The sequence below is a fragment of the Bactrocera oleae genome, chromosome 3 (assembly GCF_042242935.1).
Source record: "Bactrocera oleae isolate idBacOlea1 chromosome 3, idBacOlea1, whole genome shotgun sequence".
Lineage (NCBI taxonomy): Eukaryota > Metazoa > Arthropoda > Insecta > Diptera > Tephritidae > Bactrocera > Bactrocera oleae.
The window spans coordinates 67,391,136-67,411,906 of record NC_091537.1 but is presented as its reverse complement, the minus strand read 5'-3'; the positions used below and the strand labels follow the sequence as shown (position 1 = coordinate 67,411,906).

The 20,771-nt window shown below is 33.0% G+C and overlaps 1 protein-coding gene and 1 long non-coding RNA gene across 6 annotated transcripts in view; one reads left to right on the top strand and one right to left on the bottom strand.

Moving 5' to 3' along the window:
• LOC138856276 (uncharacterized) overlaps positions 1-20,771 on the top strand; it is a 534,605-nt gene that overhangs the window by 412,994 nt on the left and 100,840 nt on the right. The gene's annotated exons all lie outside the window — the stretch shown is intronic.
• Positions 6,543-11,457, bottom strand: LOC106620625 (lipase 3). Of its 5 annotated transcripts, none has more exons than XM_070106769.1 (4): positions 10,448-11,457; positions 10,224-10,356; positions 7,178-7,921; positions 6,543-7,114 (listed from the first exon to the last, which is right to left on the bottom strand). In XM_070106769.1, the coding sequence occupies exons 2-4, from the start codon at positions 10,320-10,322 to the stop codon at positions 6,707-6,709; spliced, it is 1,251 nt and encodes a 416-aa protein (XP_069962870.1). In that variant the 5' UTR covers positions 10,323-10,356; positions 10,448-11,457; the 3' UTR covers positions 6,543-6,706. The 5 variants fall into 5 exon arrangements, with proteins under 5 accessions (XP_069962870.1, XP_069962871.1, XP_069962872.1 ...); XM_070106770.1 differs by having other exon boundaries at positions 10,224-11,104; positions 11,162-11,457; XM_070106771.1 differs by having other exon boundaries at positions 10,224-11,291; positions 11,340-11,457.

Here is a 20,771-nt window from a genome sequence, read left to right as displayed (position 1 = left end):
CTAAAAGTGCGATAACTCACTTAATAAAAGAGCCAAAAACATTAAATTCCATACCCATGATGGCAAGAAAGCTCTTAATGGGAGTCGATGTAAAAATTGGACAATGGGCGTGGCAACGTCCACTCTTAGGTGAAATCCTATATTTCAGGAACTACTGGACCATTTTCAACCAGATTTGGCGTTTGAAGTTATCCAATCACTTCTATCATGCACTGTGAAGTCGGTTGACAACCACGCCTACTTCCCATATAACAGCTTTTAAATTCTATCTATTGCTTTTACTTTACAGTATACATATCAAACATCAATTCAGTTATTAGGATAAAGCTTTGCACAAATGGTGTCCTCTAAGTATTTAATCCAACCCAAAAATATGTGGACACCAGTGCATGGCTGATGTTTTACCAAACATGTCGGTTAACCTATGAGTTCTAGTATGGAAATTTGGGAGGAATATTTGTGATAACAGCATGCCCTTGTGTCAAAAATGGGTAAAACCGGGTCAATATTTTCGAACTTCCGGTTGACTATATACCGCATCTATCGGTCAATATTTTAGAAATCTTAATGAAATCCCAAAAGAATCTCTTTTTAATAATAATATATCTTCTTGCCTGTGATTGTAAATAATGGATGCAATACTTCCTACTTTTAACTAAAACATATCACTTAACCTTAATGAAATCCCAAAAGAATCTCTTTTTAATAATAATATATCTTCTTGCCTGTGATTGTAAATAATGGTTGCAATACTTCCTACTTTTAACTAAAACATATCACTTAACCTTGCGAGAGTATAAAATGTTCGGTTTCACCCAAACTTAAACCTTACTTACTTGTTAGAAATTAAATAATATCAAATCAAAGATAATCAACTAACAACCTCAACAAAAAGGAATCTCGGATATTTATGAAAGTTGATAAAAAATACTAAACAGATTCATAAATCAAAACCACCAGCATATGTATGTACTAGCTTCGGCTTAATAACAATGAAACGCCAATAAGTTGACGTCGAACAAAACCACACGAAACAGCCAATACATATCAAGGCCGCAAGCAAAAAACCAACACAATAATGGGATAGGGGCTGAAGGGTAAAGATGTTAGGAAACGGAAATTTAAACAACAAGGAAATGCAGAGATCTTTATGTAGCATCTAAAACATGTTGAAGCCATAAAGACGATGAGAAGCAAATTTCAAAGGACCTTAACTAACTGGGTGATAGTGTATTTGTGTCCCGCATAAAGGTGGTTGACACAAAATTTATTTTCGTCTACTTTTGTGAAAAATATGTATGTGTATACATAAAGGGGCGCAGGGGAGTAGTGGCATGAGTAATTTACAGCATGTGTTAATGTGACTGACCTTTTACGAGTAATTAGGGAGAGAGGGACTAGATATTACATATATACAGATATATATTAGGGTGAACCAAAAACTAACCAACCGAATTCATGTGTTAAAATGAAGCTATACACGGAGAAAAAATATCCCTGTAAAGAAAATCACGGAACTTTTTTTAAATCAAAAATTCATATGTTTTGATTTTTTTACTTTTAAACTCTTTTAACTTTACGAATTTTCGAAATACCCTGAGACAGACTTTTTACGGACTCTTATGCAGAAGAATCCGCGATATAAAAATTTTTATACTAAACGGCTCAAAAATTATGGTATTTTAATGAAAACAGATTTTTTTACGTTTTATTTATATGGAGACTTTGAAAGCTCACCAAGGTTTCGGTAAAATTAAGCTAAAAAATGTTCCTTACAGGTATTTTTTTTCTCTATATAAAGATTTTTTAACCCATTAATTCAGTTTTTTAGTTTTTAGCTCACACTAATATATAGACATATAATTTTGTGAGTAAAGGAGACATGTGTACGAAAACGTGTCAAATACAAACATAGAATGCACAAAAAAATAGATATATCATGTATTCAAGTATATGTAAATATATGATAGTAACTATTTTTAAGCTTTTTACGCTTAGATAAATTGTAATTTTTTTGCCAGCAAAACGTTTAGTGATTAATGTTTTTACGATATGCTTAGCTAAATACCTTCTTGTAAGTGGCCACTGAAAATGTGATAAATGAATTATCGGTAGATATTTATGGTGAGCTTTACTTATGTCAAAAACTGAAAAATATACTTTGGCACTTCTTTTGTTTGCTTTTTGTTTTTTTAGTGTCAAAAGTATTAATCGTTATTCAAAATGTAAGGATATAAGCTGAATTTTTGTACAAGTTTGTTATCCAAAGTTTACTTTCAGTGAGTGAAAGTATAATAAATGATTAGCAAAATGGAAACAAAATCTATTTCTATTTTTTAAAAGAGAAATCTAAAATCCACTTAAATATGCACATAGGGGCGTCATATTTTATGTTGAGATATAAACATTTACTAACCGTTTAAGTTGGTTGGACATGTTTTGGAAATCTAAATTCAGTAGAATTGTAACCATGCATCGCTTTCACTAATTAACTCTTTCAACCGGCATTAGCATCATGTTGGCTCATTCTCACTGCCCCGAACACATGAAAAGGTCCTATCGACTACTGCTTTCAGTCAGAGCGAAAAAAAACTCAGGATATCAAAAGAAAGTGACCACGAAATTTACAGACCTAAAGTTCTGGATACAATAGCTCAAAGCGAACAGCCTTGCCGAGTTCGTTACCACACTGTTCGGCGCCGCGAAAAAGTAATGGAAAGCGTTATCACGCACAATAAATCTATCATAAATAGTCTCTCTAACTTAACGGCTGCCGAAATTTTATTTCCATGTTAACTTTATAGCCAAGAAAAATTAGATTATTTAAGATTTAATCAAGCGTTTACGCGATATTCATCGTCAAATATCAATACTGTCATAGGAAAACACAAAAAACCAAAAAAGGAAATAACAGAGAAAATAATAGATAATTTTTGGTTGAGCAGTAAATTTCCTACAAAACTATGATCTTTGCAATTTAAAATGATGTTTTTTCATTGAGTTATAATATTCAAAAGAAACAAGTAAGGAAGGGCTAAGTTCGGATGTAACCGAACATTTTATACTCTCGCAAATTCAAAACCCGTTTTAGATTTCTTTGTGGGTCTTACCGCCTTGTTCTATGTTGACCGATATTTTCGGTAAAAAGTCAACTATAGGCACTGGGGTCCACATATTCAGTACCTAGGGCAGCAGGCTTGAACAGTTTAGGTTCAATTTAGATAATTTTTTTTAAAAGTGTGTTATATGGGAAATAGGCGTTTTTGTAATCCGATTTTGCCCAGTTTCGTACTATAATATAGACATATGAGAAGAGTGTTATGTACCGAATTTGGTTGAAATCGGTTAAGCAGATCCCAAGATATGGGTTTTCACCTAAAAGTGGGCGGTACCATGCCCACTATCTAATTTTAAACGTGCTTCCTATAAAATCACAATATACCATCCCAGAGATAAAATTTAATGTCTCTGGCTTGTTTAGTGCTTGATTTATCGCGCTTTTAGTAGTTTTTAACAGTACCGTTATATGGGAAGTGGGCGGGGTTGTCACCCGATTTCACCCATTTTCACACCGTCGATAGAAATGCTAAAAACATATGTTATCAGTGAATTTTGTTATTAAAGCTCCAGTGGTATAGGAGATATGCACATTAAACTTATTTGCGGACATATAAACTTCAGATGCCCCTCCCTAATGTAATCCTGTATACCAAATAAGAGTCTCTTATCTTGTTGTGGAGCTTAGTTATGGCAATTTATTTGTTTTTGATTAATGATGTTTTTTGGTCGTGGCAGTGGTCCGATTATCTGCATCTGCAATACCAACGGTGTTACGGTACCAAGAAACACGTGTACCAAGTTTCATAAAGATATCTCAATTTTTACTCAAGTAACAGCTTGCACAGACGGACGGACAGACAGTCACCCGAATTTCAACTCGTCTCTTCATCCTGATCATTTATATATACATAACCCTATATCTAACTCGATTAGTGATACAAAGAACCGTTAGGTGAACAAAAGTATTATACTTTGAGTGTATAAAAACAAACTTGGCTTACAATAGTCAAACTTCAGCCGTTAATATCTTTTAAGCGGTTAGGTTTACGAAAAAACCTAACGAAGAAACTTCCCGTTACAATTAAGAGCTGATACTTGGAGAGACTTTCTTTATAAAGTTACTATTTGTAAGAAGCACTACGTACTTCACTTTCATCACTTTTACTATTGGCAGTTTTACTTAATTGGTTGAACCTCGATTATGAATTTCAAAAAATAAGTTTTTGTTTTTGAATATACGAGTATATCGAATGTATGGAATTATGTTTGGAATTTGAAGTTGATCCGGCTATTAGTTTCGGAGATATAACAGTATTTGTAAGTATTTTCAACCTAGTGTAATAGGCTTCCGAAGCATCGGAGTGGAAAATTTCTCCGAAACGGCTTGATCGATCGACTTTAAATTTTTATACGACCTTCTTAATTATATCTTTCTGTACAGTATGTATCTATAGTAGTAATAATTTTCAAGGGAATCCAAAATTTTTCAAAATGAATTGCCAGTTATTATATGCATTAAGTTCTGTGCACAATTTGCTTATTTATTAATTAAATAAAATGACTCTTCAAAAAAATGCACAAAAAAACTCATTTTACTCACATGCAATCCTTAAAATAAATAAGTTACTCAAATATCTTGAAAATTTTCATATATAAATCAATTTTCTTCCAACTGTTAGTTTGTTTAATTGATCTAAATTTCTCTAATTGCACGAACTGCTCAATGAAATCTCTATCGGTTACTTGAGTCTTCGGTTAATTGAAGCTAACAATTAGTGATTTTCGCAGCGCTATGTATCAAGGATTAAAGTATTAATATTGTGGCCAGAGTAAACATTTATAAATGTCGGTATCTATCACTCAGCACAGCGTGCTAACTGAAACCACGATATTTTCCCAAGCAAGCAAAAAAAAGAAAATAGAGACGAACAAGTTTTCAACAATAGTTTATTGCGCTGACAATGAACTACTTTCGCAGACTTGCTAACATTTTGTTTGTATTTTGTTATTCAGTACTATCCGCAAATATTTGTACATATTTTATTTAACTAGTGACTTTTTTCATAGTTTTTTTTGGTCCACTTTTTGCGATTTTAGTTTTCCCTGTCAGTTTAGTCCTCGAATTTATTTTCATCGTCGTCGCTGTCATTGTATGCACGTTGTGAACTTGAACTTTCAAAAACTAACGGTACGCGTAAAAAGTTCGAAAAATTTGGTGTGCAGATGATGCACACACGCAATATATGTATATAGTACATAAAACTACAGGAATATATAAACTTTAATATACGTCTACACATTTTTAACCATTTTTAGGCAAAATTTAATTTAATTAAAGACAGAAGTAGAAATTAAATTATCAAACCATGCTTTGAGTTAAAATTTAAACTCAAAAATATTAAAATATTCTCTAATGCTAAAATTTCAAGAAACGTAACATAATCATATATATGGTAGTGTCCAAGAATTTTGCTTTATGATAAAGATAAGTAACCAATGACGTTTATATCAACATCTTCGAATTCAGGCACGAAAAAGTCATTCATTGACTGTAAAATTATGACCGTCTCCACCCGTTATAATTAATATGCCCTAAATAATTTTTGTTTCAGTGTCTAATTGTTAATAATAGTCTGTCGGAGAGAAAATACATTGAAGAGTAATATACCAATCATCTCACAACTCACATCAAATCGAGTTTCTGCTTTGATCACTGGTTTGTACCCCCCGCTTACAGATTAAGACGGAAAAATATCCCCAAAAATTATAAATATTGTCTTATTATGGAAGTGGCAGCCATAAAGGCAGCAGTAGAAGCACTGCTCCGTCGTGCTGCGTCTTTAGGGGAAGGGTCCATTCACTCCGAATGCAAAACCCTATACAGTCCGCTGATAGTGCGATCAAACCTAGTCAAGGAGGGTATAACCTCATTAGCAATATCATCAAGCTACCTCGATATTAGAAATGTTTGAGTCTCTGGTCACAGCGGAATCAGTGAGAACAGAAATGCCGATAAATCACAAGAAAGGATACTGTTAACCAAATAACAATAGGTTGAGAACGAGTGGTTTTCCTGTCCTATTCCACTCTGTCAATGTCAATTGTCTGAAACCTGCTTTGTTATCGACTGGCTCGGACGAGTTCTTCTTATGGTAGACCTTATTATATTATTCGACGACCTTTAATCGGCTTTAAACAGCTTCTAGCTTCTCTACAGATATCAATTAAAATAGATAATAACCAAAGTCTTCAGGATGTCCATACGATGCTGCTGGATTTCTGATTAATCTGGTGACTGTTATTCTGGTCGATGAATCTTAAGACAGTTTATTAACAGACTTGATAATAAAAAGTTTTCCAAGCTATGGAATCAATCAAAGGGTGTAATCTTGGAATAAAAAAATGTTCTTAAAAACCTTCTTCTATTCGCTTACCGGTTAAAATGTCGTGCAACAAGTTCGTTAAAACATTTCAGAAAGATGAGAGAAATTATATTCAATTCTTAAAACTTTATTGCACAATAATTTTGAGAACAAATAAATTATTTAAATTTAAATCAGCCAGCTTCTCAATAAGAGAAAATAAATATAATAATATTTATAAATTACAAACAAACCGTTAGCCTAAACTTTCTGAGTTTTCCGTGTCAGTGCGCAATTCTCATTTTCATACCATCCCGCCAAGCGTCAATTTTCGCTATGATAGGTTCATGCAGCGCATGCCGAGCATAGCGCGACCATACAAAATCTCCATGATTCCATGCCGCATAAGGCAAAAGATGCAGCTCTGCACACTGCAGATCTCTCCCGAGCTGACGCACATCTTCCGCTCCGCACATTTTATCAGTTTCACTATAATATATCGATATGCAATTTTTAATGGAGCTCACATTGTAACTGGGTGCCACCACTTGACCGTATTGGCGTAAATTACGATCAGCACTGCCATAGTCAAATTGCGTGAAACCGCCCGAGGCGTATAACTGCATATAGTGAAGCAGTTGCTTGCTAGAAGCGCCCACCGGTACACTACTACAAATTTCCGTTAAGATATGCTAAAAGATATCAAATTTTAGAATAAATATATTAAAAATATAAATTTATGCCTTTACGCTCACCTCATAATCCTCATTCGCAGCCACCGGTCCACCGATCATACCAAATATTTTCTTAAAAATCGGTCTGAGCCAGGCGCCATCGGCACAAACCGCCTTACACATCCGTTTATGCAAATTCCAACGCGCAAATTGCAGTGTTTCGCCATAGCCCCACCAATCTAGGAAGTGTGACAAATAGTTTCGCAGCTTACCGATCCACGAAGCAGGCACCGGCACACTGAGATTCCGCATATAGACAGTGGGCGCAGTGAATTGCAATGATTTAAATTTTTCGGCATATTCGGGTCGTGTCATCAGCAGTACTAACGCTACCAAGCCACCCTGTGAATAACCTACATAGTGCAAAGACTTTTCATCGGTTTCATGAAGTATATAATCTACTATATTAGGCAGGTCATAGTAGCCCATTTCGTGCCAGGTGAAATTCCAAAAGTATTTTCTATCCACTATGGGATCTAAGTTACTGTGTTTGTGTCCATACTCATTGCCACGCTGATTGCCCAGCCAGACGTCGTAACCAGCATCGGCAAGTAAGTAAGGTAGGTCTTCTTTGGGGCCGCGCAGCACCCATACATCAGAAGAGAGCGTGAAACCATGTTGTAATAGTACGACTTCGTTTCTTTTGGCAGGTCCTGAGTGAGCTCTCACCATTGCTGGTATGCGATAGATGCTGAGTAAATAGCCATCGCTGGTTTTCACTGTGTGTTCTTGCAACGGATAGTTGTGTAAGGCTATATTTCGAGGCTGTGGAAGAAATTTAAAATAATATATTATTATTTACTTACTTTAATATTTAAAGAAGAAAGTTAGGTCCTGCTGTAATGTTTACTTTCAAAAATCAAAAAGATAATCTATGAATTTAAATACAAACCAACTGAGATATTAATAGCAACTACCCCAGATTGGGAAACCTTGTGTCTTTGCAGCTCTATTTTAAGATTTAACATTATTTCAATTGCTATAAAGCTGTATCCTTTCCGATGCCCTTTTTTCATCTAAAAAGTCTGATTCTTGAAGTAGCAATAACTATAGCTAGACTACAGCTATAGATAGTAAATCTATCAGTATAAAAACGCAAACTACCTCCTCTGAACCGTCGATATCGACCAACTGTTGAATATAGCTGTCATACGAACTAAGCGATCAAAATTAAGTTCTTACATGAAAAATGTATTTATTTGACTGACTTCGAAATTTAACATAGATATTATCCAAAGCTATAATCTCCAAACATGTTGTTGAGATCGAACCACTGTTGAAACTTTCGAAAAATAATCAGTTCTAAAATTATACCATTGGCTTAACACTGCCTACTTAGACATGAAGTCATATCTCTTAAACTATTTAACCCAATATATACATCATAAATTTCCACTAAACACGCACAAAATATAAGGTCCAGTAAAATAAATCGATCCGTTTCGGTAATTTTGATACCAAAGGTGCCCCACTCTCTGGAAAGCGATTAAAATGAAAATAACGGTAATTATCGGATCCGACTTTCATGTAAGCTCTGTATCGATAACCTAAACATTAACCAAAAAATAATTAGAAGAATTTAAATAAAGCTTGATCTAGCACCAAGTAATTAATAACTCTTCCGATCTATGGCGAATGATTTTGTTGGTGAAAAATTCGCTTCAAGACAATCTTGTGAAAATTGACTGTCCATATCTTTTGCCAATAAAGACGAAAGTTTCTATGAGAATTTCATTATAAAATTACTTTTAGAATAGCAACGAATTATCAGACAAAATTATAATACATAAATTATAGTTAATATTCACAGATATTATATTGAAGCAGATGAACTAACCAGATCATGCACCACCTTACTAGTAGACTCCAATAAAGGAATAATATATGTGCCTCTGGGAACTTGTAGATATTTAATCGACAAAAGTGTAATAGATACAGCTGAATCTCGGTAGAAACAATCTCCGACATGTGCAATAAGCAGACAAACGTGGTATGAATAGAAAATGGGCCGCACATGCCGACAATTGAAATTCAAAAGTAGAATTGTAGAATAAGTAGAGGGAGAGGAAAAAACTATAGAACAGCGTTTATGCGAATGCAAGGCTTTGCACAGAAAAATAATCGCAACTATCAGTCAAGGGTTTCTTGGCGATGTCTTAGAAATTCCACGTATAAAACTTTTTGAATTGATGAACTTCACCAAGACCACAGGACATGAAAGTGTGAGGCAATTTTTGTCACTGTGGTTTCACAATGGGCCTATTTGCTTCGTGAGGCATCCAGGTAGGTATACCTTTTTAACTATGGATTAAAACGGTGTATATTTGCGTTAAATCGGATTATTCTAACTATGGTTTATAAAACTTTCAATTTAGCGCAAAAATATAAGATTAATTTTTACTAGATCTTATAAAAAACCCTGATATCAGTTGGTATCTAAGTGATGCAGAATCTATCTATAAAATCTGCCTACAATGAACACTGATTTCAGAGGTGAACTTTTCTATAGCACTTTGTTTGCGGTTTCTTGGTAATGTTTCATATATGTATTCCTACAATTTGCAATATATAATATATTGCTATTTAAGGTTTTGGTTTAAACTGATTACGGGGCTGGCTCACTTGCTACTCATAAAGATAAAGATTTTAATTATTAGATATTAATATTCACATTTTATAAAATTTATTTATTTTTTTGATTTAACCATACTATTTTTTTCTCAAGCAAGGTTTGTCAGTTTTGTCTTACCAAAATTGTATTTTAGACACTTCCCTTTCGATAAGGTAATAGCAAAAGCAAAAAAGAATAAATTATATATTTATTAACAACAACAATCCGAACTGCAAAAACAAAACCAAATAGAAACTAAACAGATTATTTGAAGAACCCGGGAGCTGTGAGAACTTAAGCTTACCGCATCACGCTAACGTCCTTATCAGTAAAAGAGTATGTTATGCACTGACTACATACCTATATTAAAATCCCTAAAATATTTTTTTATGCAATTAAATTAGATACTAAGCAAATAATCTTATGGAATAACAATTCACTTATTTCGAAATTTACCGTTAAATTACTCTCAATTTTTGACACAAACGCACTGAGCACAACAATAAATAACACAAACATTTGCTTTAAGCGAATTTCAAACAAGTTTCGACACATGATGAGCAACTCAATGACTTTTTATTACTAACAGCTTTCAAACAAAAATTAAAATAATAATAAAAACCAAAAACAAAAATTAAATTTAAAAAACAACACAAATATTTCGATAATTGCTCAAATACTTGCTAAACACGCGTACAGGCCTGACTTTCAAGCACCGCTTAATCCACTAAACTGTCAATTTAGAATCGTATATAGCAAATAGAAGCGAAGAATCTTATCACTCACCCTTGTCTCCACAAAAAAAAATGCTTTTTCAGCGTGTTGTATGTATATGTGCACACACTCAGTTTTATATGTAAAATAAGTTATGGATGTAGGTATGTTTATATTATGTTTTTATTTATGGTACATATTTTTGGAAGAAGCCTTAAGAGTAATGAGTTAAAAAGGTAAAGTAATTAAGCAATATGTAACTAAATACTTTAAAAAAAACATATTTTTATGCCCACGCAACATGCTGTAGAGAGAGTATTTTAATCTTGTTCATCGAACGGTAGCATTCAAAAATAATCGCGAAAGGTATAGGTATCTATTTTTATATATTATTTTATAAGTTAAATTAAACCAAGAAAGTAATGCAATCGACCAATAATTTCACCTAATAATTCATAATGCTCAAGGTCGTCTTTCTTCCAATAAAATATCAGAGCCATCTCGATCGCATTTCACACACCTTACATTCTCATCATCCGTGCCATTTTGTAATGTTTGGTTCCGGGCTTGTTCAAGTCTTCCTTATTTGTTTCCATTAACATATAATTAATGCTTTTACATATCTAGAATAATTCATTTTACCATTACAATAAACACATCGTAGAACATATTAAGATTGCCTGCTTTGACTATATGATTAATTCATTTAATTTTGTTTAATAAACACTTTGGCTTCACTCAATACTCGCTTTCGCTCTTCTCTTTCTCCGCTCTTTCGACGTCGCTACAAAACGTGGGTACATTTATGTACTTTTACTAATTTAAAAAAATAATTAAATTTATGCATTCCTTGCCTACTTCCAAAATCATTTCCGTATTTCGACCCAATCAGCTTAATTATTATTTTTACATTGTTTTTGTTTTAACTACCTTATAAACTTGTAAACCTTTTTTGCTTAATCAGCTGTGCTGGTGACACTTCCAGTACATATTGCTATACAGTGGCGTGCGAGAATATTTGGATTACTTCCAAATTGCCATGTGCATTGTCATAGTCAAATGTATTTTTTTAATTGTATATTTCGTTTTATATAAATTATATTAATGTATTAAGATTATATTTTTTTTTTTGCATAAACTTTTCTCTGTACAAAATAGCTAATTAAGTATTAACGTTTTCTGGTCAATGCAGGATTATATTATAATCTGGTTTAAAATCATAATAAAATATAAGTGCTTTTCATTTCTTGTTTATTATTCATTTATTCGTTTAATTCTTCGCAATTTATTAGAATAGTTATAGACCTGCATTTTTTTTCAAAATTTGAACGTCTACTTAAGAAAAACATGTTACATATACATATTATTCAAAGTTTCACCCATCTGAAGCTATAACATTTTCCCATCTCTCTCGCAATTTGTAAACTCTATCCCAAGAGAACTTAGGCTTAGGATTTAAGAATAAATCAAACCAAGTTTTGATAAACTGTGCTGATGAAAACCGTATTCCAATGAGAGCGTTCTGCATCGACCGGAACAAATGGTAGTCAAAAGGGGCAAGATCTGGGCTATAAAACGGATGAGACCTTCCCAATCGGTGTTTACAAACGGTTTGCAACCGGCGACATGAGGCCGATCGTTGTTATGATGAAAATTATTTCCTCGAACCTAGACAATAGTTTTAGAACTTTTGAACTTATATTGACAAAATTTTTTTAGACTTAATAATAATTTATTTCGTATCATAAAGTATATTTAGAATGTTGAAGAATGCTGTAGCAAAGAAATAGACATAGTGATGAACACAACAATACCTAACCTAACTGGGTATCATACAAACAAAATAGTTTTTGTGACAATTTATAGATAGATATTCATTTGAAAATAGTATATAATCGATTCTTAATTTCCAATTGGCTTTGCCGAATTTATTCCCACACCCAGAATATTAAACAAAACAAGTAAGGAAAGGCTAAATACGGATGTAACCGAAAATGTTATACTCTCGCAAAGTCAAATGGTATACTCGTTTTAGATTTCTTTGGGGATCTTGCCGCCTTGTTCTATGTTGACCGATATTTTCGGTAAAAAGTCAGCTATAAGCACTGGGGTCCAAATATTTAGTATCTAGAGGCTTGAACAGTTTTGATTCGATTTAGACAATTTTTGGTCACAAAGTTGCATACTTTAAACGTATTATTAACGCAAAGTTTTACGCCGATATAATCATTGTTGCTTGATTTGCATACTGGAAAGTTAAAAAATCAGATGGAATTTAAAAGGATGTTATATGGGAAAAAGGCGTGGTTGTAATCCGATTGCGCCGTTTTGGTACTATAACATAGGATGAGGATATGAGAAGAGTATTATGTACCGAAATCGATTAAGCAGATCCCAAGATATGGGTTTTTACCTAAAAGTGCACGGTGCCACGACCACTATCTAATTTTGAACGTGGTTCCTATAAAATCATCTTATACCATCCCAGAGAAAAAATTTAATGTCGCTGGCTTGTTTATCGCGCTTTTAGTAGTTTTTAACAGTACCGTTCTATGGGGAGTGGGAAGGTTTGTCACCCGCTTTCACCCATTTTCACACTGTAGGTAGAGGTGCTAAAAACATTTGCTTTCAGTGAATTTTGCTATTATAGCTTCAGTGGTATAAGAGATATGCACATTAAACTTATTATGGGGCGGACCTACTTTAATAAAGAAATTTAAACTTTAGATGTCCCTCCCTAATGTGATCCTGTATACCAATAAGAGTCTTGTATCTTGTTGTGGAGCTTAGTTATGGCAATTTATTTGTTTATGATTAATGGCGTTTTGTGGCCGTGGCAGTGGTCCGATTACGCCCATCTGCAATACCAACCATCTTACGGTACCAGGAAACATGTGGACCAAGTTTCATAAAGATATCTCAATTTTTACTCAAGTTACAGCTTGCACTGGAAGGAAATATTTTTAGAACCTCTACCTACAATGTAAAAATAGTTGAAATCGGGTGGCAACTCCGCCCACTCCCCATATAACGGTACCGTTAAAAACTACTAAAAGCGCGATTAATCAAGCACTAAACACGCCAGAGACATTAAATTTTATCTCTGGGTTGATATGAGATGACTTTATAGGAACCGCGTTCGAATTAGACAGTGGGCGTGGCACAGCCCACTTTTAGATGAAAACCCATATCTTGAGATCTGCTTAACCGATTTCAACAAAATTCGGTACTTACCATTCCTCTCATATTTCTATATTATAGTAGGAAAATGGGCGAAATCGGACGACAACCACACCTTCCCATATAACACCATTTTCAATTCCATCTGATTCTGTCACTTTCCACTATGCATATCAAGCAAAAATGATTGTATCGGCGTAAAAGTTTGCGTGAATAATACGTTTAAAGTATGCCACCTTGTAACCAAAAATTGTATAAATCGAACCAAAACTGTTCCAGCCCCTAAGCACTAAATATGTGGACCCCAGTGCCTATAGTTGACCTTCTAACGAAAATATCAGTCAATCCACAAAGAAATCTCAAACGAGTATACCATTTGACTTTGCGAAAGTATAAAATGTTTGGTTACATCCGAACTTAGCCCTTCCTTACTTGTTATACTTAAATATACCTCGCGGAAAATCGCTTATCAGCAAGTTACAACATATGTTTATATAATATAATATACTAATCGTGCACTTATGGATATACTTATGTGCTTACTTGAATTTGTTCCACTTTCTTTACATGATAAGAGTGTATTATAAATAGAATAATTTCAAAATGCCTAAAACTATGCAACAAATTAAAATTAATTAAAAATATACTTTTTGTAAATGATAGTATGTACAGTATGAAATGGTAAAAATTATTTGCGCTTTTATAATCTTACTTATAGTAACATGATTATAAAAGCAGAATTGGTAATTGGGATTACAAAAAGAGTAGCAATCGTAAATATATGAGATAACCTCAAATTAAATGGCAATATACTCGCAATTTTTAAACACTTAATATATGTGCTTATTTTAATGATTTCTCGAAGGTTTTGGCCTCTACTGTAGCAATAACCTAGCAAGCAAAAACACTTCGACTTTTATATAAATTTAAACCAAAAGATGAGGACACATATGGAAATTCGAGAAATTATACACGAGCATTCACGATCGTCTAGGAGTTTCATGAGCATTAACCTAGAAAACTATAAACTCTTTTTGAAAAATAACTGAATTAAATTTTTATATGAAAACAATGCAGTCGTTATTTGGAAGCACTCAAAGGATAAATATATTAAAATAAATTAAGCATGATTATTACATATATGTCAAATTCAATGACAAAAAATTAACGCGATTGCCAACACCAATATTTTGTTCTTATGTGGTTTTCAAATTATTCAAATATTTACAATTTAGTTGTGATGAAATTTGGCACAATTTGAACGACAAAGTCAAATATAACTCTTTTCATTAGACTGGTCATTTGACATAAAAGTGTTATTGAATGTGATATAATGAAGTCAGCAAGTTAAAAAATGTTGGGTATAAAAAATGTGTACCTTCATTTTGATGGGTCAGTTAATATAGCAGCGATATGTTATAGTGGTCCGCACTAAAAAATATGTTCGATAGTTATAGCATTGGCTTGGCAAATAATCTGTGCCAAATTTCGCGAATATAAATTATTAACATAAATAATATCGGAAAACCCCTAGTTTTTATATGAATTTTTCACATAAATTTTGAGGTTATGATTAAAGGTCAATATACGAAAATTATAAATCTTTTCATCCACCCGTAAATTATTTTTTACTAATTATTTGTTATTTTATGTTTCGTTGCCGATGGGTTTCCTTCAACTATGATTAATTTTGTTTTGAAAAATTATCTACCCTAGTCTAAATGATTAAAGAATAATTTCAATTTTTTTTTATCAATTCCAAAATCGAAATTCGGGTCGCTAGATTAGAATACACTCTCAAAGGGTAGTATTTTCAGTTTCTTTTAAGTATTATCAAAAGTAATTTGAAAATACAGCTTAAAGGTTTCCTTTTTAAATTAAAAAAAAAAACATGTTTTCCTTATTTCTTTCCCCTCCTATCCACTTTCATCAGTATTTCTAGTCTCCATATAGCATTTAAAACTATTCAGTTTCACTAGGACTCAATTCTATCACTAATATGATTAATCCGACATGTACGATATAGAAATTGCCCGACAGGCATTTAGCACTGTTTCTCTATTTCCTGTTGGAACATTTTCGAGAAAAGGTAGTGGATAGAATCCTAAATACTTCTTAGGGCGAACTGTGCCATACTGCTTTCACTTTCCGGTTATCAAGTTGCGTGTGACAATATTTAATTTGTTCGATTCTACTATATTCCTATTCTACAAAAATAACAACAATACTATAAATTTTATATTATCCAAATAGTTAAATCGTTATTTACTCTCCGTCACCTTTCACCTCTAGTTATTTAATACTAAATAGGTGGTAATTACTAGTTTCCTTCTATAATTGTTCATGTGACGTAAATAATTTGTAACGGTATTTATTAGTTTTTAAAAGCTATCGAGAAACGGTAATATGCATGTATGTATTTATCAGTGTCGATTACAAAGTTCGCAAAACATGTTTACAACTATCTTGTGACACTTATGTATGTACATACATAAAAAGGTAAACACCAAATAATTCTGCAAAAACAAATCGCACTTAAGTAGAAATATAATTATATGTGCATACATATTGTACATATGTATGCAAACAAGTATATCAGATATGCGCCAGTGGGGTAAGCAAAGTTCAATTGATAGGCGTAAAAAGTTTTATAACTCAAAAAACAAGGGCTTGTCATAAAAATATTAAGGAATTAACAAATTTATCCCTTAAGTATGTAGTTATTGACAATGATTCATTAATCAATACAAATTATATTTACGCATAAAAGACGCACATGCGCTTCCAAAACGAAATGGCCCTCACGCGGTGCCACAACTTTGAATTCCCCTGGATGATATTATGCAAAGCGATTGATAAGATTTTTACATAACTGCGTCAACATAAACATGATTATGTACATACATATACACTGACACACGTTCTTACATAATTTGCGCGAGAAATTCGGGTATATAAAATAAATTCCTATTATCAATCATATTTTATGTTTTTGTATCTAAGTATTTAGTATATACTTACACTAGGGTGAGCTCAAACTAACTTGTCGAATTCATGGGTTCAAATGAACCTATAGACTGAGAATATTCCTCAAGGCAGGATTTTTAGTTTAGTTTTAAAAGGAGTCGAAGAGTATTTAAGATTTCACATATGTATATGGTAAGGAACACGTAAAAATTTGTTTCCATTAAAAAATACCATTACTTTATATTGCGGATTCTTGTAGTACATGAAATTTTCCAATAATTTATAACTGATATATCTTTTTTAATCCAAAAGTTCATAAATTTAAATGCTCCTTTTTAGAGATATAAACATATATCTTATATTCCTTCTTCAGTCTCCTTTATAGATTACGTACTTTTGTTCAAAACTAATCCTAAAAGAACTATTATGCTCTGTAGCAACATGTTGCAAGAGTATAATTAGGTTAGATCATACCAAAAGATATTTAAAAGGTATCTTCATATTAACTGGACATTTCACAAGAAAATACCATAATACTTCATCCATTGCGTCGCTCTTTATACTTTGCACTAAAAACACGGCAAATTTTTTTACTTTCGCAACATGTTGCTACAAAGTATACCATAATAGTTTTGTTCACCTACCGGTTGCTTGTATCACCTACAGCTAATCGAGTTGAATATAGGGTTATGTATATGTAAATGATCAGGATCGCGAGTCGAGTTAAAATCCGGGTGACTCTCTGTACGTCTGATCGTCCGTCTGTCCGTGCAAACTGTAACTTGAGTAAAAATCAAGATATCTTGATGAAACTTGATACACGTTGATGGGCCTAATCGGATAACTGCCACTCCCACCAAATGCCATTAATCAAAAACGTGTAAAGCGCCATTACTAACCCGTAAGATACAGAACTTAAATTTGGTACAACACAACACATTAAGGAGGGGTACCTGTAGTTTTAAACTCTGTATATATGTTCTAAACCAAAAAATATATATCAGCCAAGTAGTGTGCAAAAAAGTGAATTCGGATGATAACCCGGGCCACTCCCCATATAACGGTTTTGTTAAAAATTACTAAAACTTCGATAAACCAATAACCAAATTCATCAGAGACATTAAATTTTACATCCAGGATAGAACGAGAGGTTTTTATAGGGCCGGTGTCAAAATTGTAGGAGGGGCGTGGCACCGCCTACCTTTATCTCGACGATTTCACCTAAATTCGGTACATAACATTCTTTTGATATTCCAATATTATAGTATGAAAATGGGCGAAATCGGACAGGAATCACGCCTACTTCCCGTATAACACAATTTTAAATTTCATTTGATTCAGTCACATTCCAGTATACAAATAAAGCGCGAATTAATATAACGGGATACAACTTTGCGTGAATATTGCGTTTAAAGTATCCCTGTGACCAAAAATTGTCTAAATCGAACTAAAAATGTTCAAGCCCCTAGGTACTGTATATGTGGACCCCAGATGTAGTTGACTTTTTACCGAAAATATCGGTCAATGTGTGATATATATAATTGAAATTCACAGACGATCCTTTTCTCATAATTGTTTATGTCTGTATGTCAAAAGTGGGAAGAATCGGAGCAATACTTAACTTTGCCCCTGTATACCTAATATAAAGATCTTTGAATATTATTATATTAACATCCGGCTGACATTACTCCATATGATTGGTGATGATGTGTGAGGTAACTTAATGAAACCCTGGGAGCATTTTATAAGTCTATGGCGTCTATTTATATCTGAAGCATACCAGAGTAATGTCAAATGTAATGCAATCTTCCCTATCTATATCCCCAATATATCCCATAAAACGATTTCCGGCTTTCCACTTGTATTTCAGCCGTTCAGGTAAGTAAAAACTTCTGATTTTTTAATGAAATTAAATGGAAAGGTTTTCCTAAAAATCATGTTGTTTAGCGCTGAACAAGAATAGCATTCGTCTTGCCCTTGGTCTTAACCTCATATCCCTAATATAATGAATTCCAATCCGCCTTATCAACTCAATATATTAAATTTAGCCTCTTCGGTCGAGTTAATATCACATACTTATATTTATCTCATTTGAAGGTGTTTTTAATCAAGTAATTTAAGCTAACGCGAACTAAAATATTGCAAAAAAACTAAGACTAAGTTTATGGCCTTCAATATAAGTAAAGGACATTGATTGTAATTTATTCGCGATTTCAAAGAACAATGAATATTTAAACTTTAAACACTAAACTCTTAAAAACCAAATTACCAAGAACGTTCTCTTCAAAGATGGATCCCAAAAATATCATCTCTCAAATTTATTATAAATTGTTATACCCGGCACATAGTCTCTCTTTCAAGGTCTACGTTAAATGTCTATATAACGCATTTATATTGCACCACAAATTCCAGTTTTAAGATAACTAGGCCTTAAACTCTATCTAGAAACACGATGTATACCACACACAAAAAAAAAAGTCTAACTACCCTGCAAGAATATGTAGAATTAAACTTAAACTTCCAACGAGAACACCTATCCCTTAATTTTAACACAAAACCTTAAAGAGGAGCCGACATTAACAGGTCTGATAGGGTGCATATGTTCGTATCAACCTATTCTAAAACAGTAAACAACGTTAACTTCGATTGCACCGAAATAGAAAATATTCTTCACAAGAACTTTGATCAGTCAGTTTGTATGGCAGCTATATGCTACAGTGACTCCATCTGAACGATTTTTTCGGAGATTGCTCCGTTGACTTGAAGAATAACCCATGCCAAATTTGGTCAAATGAAATAAAATTTTCATTGAAGCGCTTTATTCCGATCGTTCATTTTGTGTGGCAGCTATAGGCTAAAGTGGACCGAAATCGGCCATTTCGACATATGTGCAACTTCTTGGTGAAAAAAATTGGTGTAAAATTTCAGTTCGATATCGCAAAACCTGAGAGACTAGTTTGCATATATACCAACAGACGAACATAGCTAAATCGACTCAACTCGGCACTGATCATTTATATATATACTTTATAGACCAAATGTTGCCGGTTGATAGATAAATCTATCTGAATAGCACTAGTTATGAGATTAGGGCGGCAACCTCGACCTGAAACAGGTTGAACTTTCATAACTTCTAGCTTATATAGGAGAAGGAAACTATATATGGAATTACTCTTCCATAAACAAGTACAGTAAAGTCTGTAAGCCTTTACAGCATTTGAAAACTTCTGTATATCTGGGAAGTGAAACAACTATGTTGTTTGTTTCTTTATAAAAAACTTAACCAAATTTATCTGGAGCTAAGCATACTTTTCTATATACATATGCTTAAAGAACTTCAAAGAATAGGTTGGGGACACCTTGTTCTTATATTCGATCAAGTGGTTAAATTAAGATGGCTAGGCAAATTAAAATACTTTAAGCGAAAGGTTTTCCTAACGGTATGGAGAATTTGAGGAAAGCTTAGAAAAAACTCTTTAACTTCTGAGATAGGTACTTCGAACTTTTGGATTAGCTATCTGAATTATGCGCTTCCGAGTGCTGTAAAGCTTTTATGTGGTTGTTTTATTATTAAATTTTTATTTAAACGACAATTTAAATACATTTCAATTTACTTTACAAAATTTTTCTACGAATAGTACTTCTTCTCTTTGAAATCCAATAACACCTGATATTGTATAAATTATTGGCGTTTATATTATTTATAAACATTTCATTAATCTTATCTTGGAAACATGCGACAGGTTAGTGCTTTTTTCCAGTCTGTTACTTCTTTCTCTTTTGTTTTTAGTTCAAAGTCCAATGGGAATTTCTAATTGGACCTGTTGCCTTTCAATCAGTTGACTAAAAATACAATCGGTTGCACAGACTATTTGTTTTTGCTGATTGTATCCCAGTGAGCAATTTAATTGCTTTTATGTTTTTCGAATTTTTTTTCAAATACAATAACAAATTATTACAACGCTAACGTAACTAATTAATTCTACCCTATCTTTTTTAGGAAATGTTGATTTTATTAAGGGATTATATCCACTTGTGAAATTCAAAAACTTATTTATTTTTTTGCATGGAGTCTTACACCCAAGATGGCAAGAGGTGGTGCAAAATGTGGACGATTATCACAGCTCACCATAAAGCTAATAG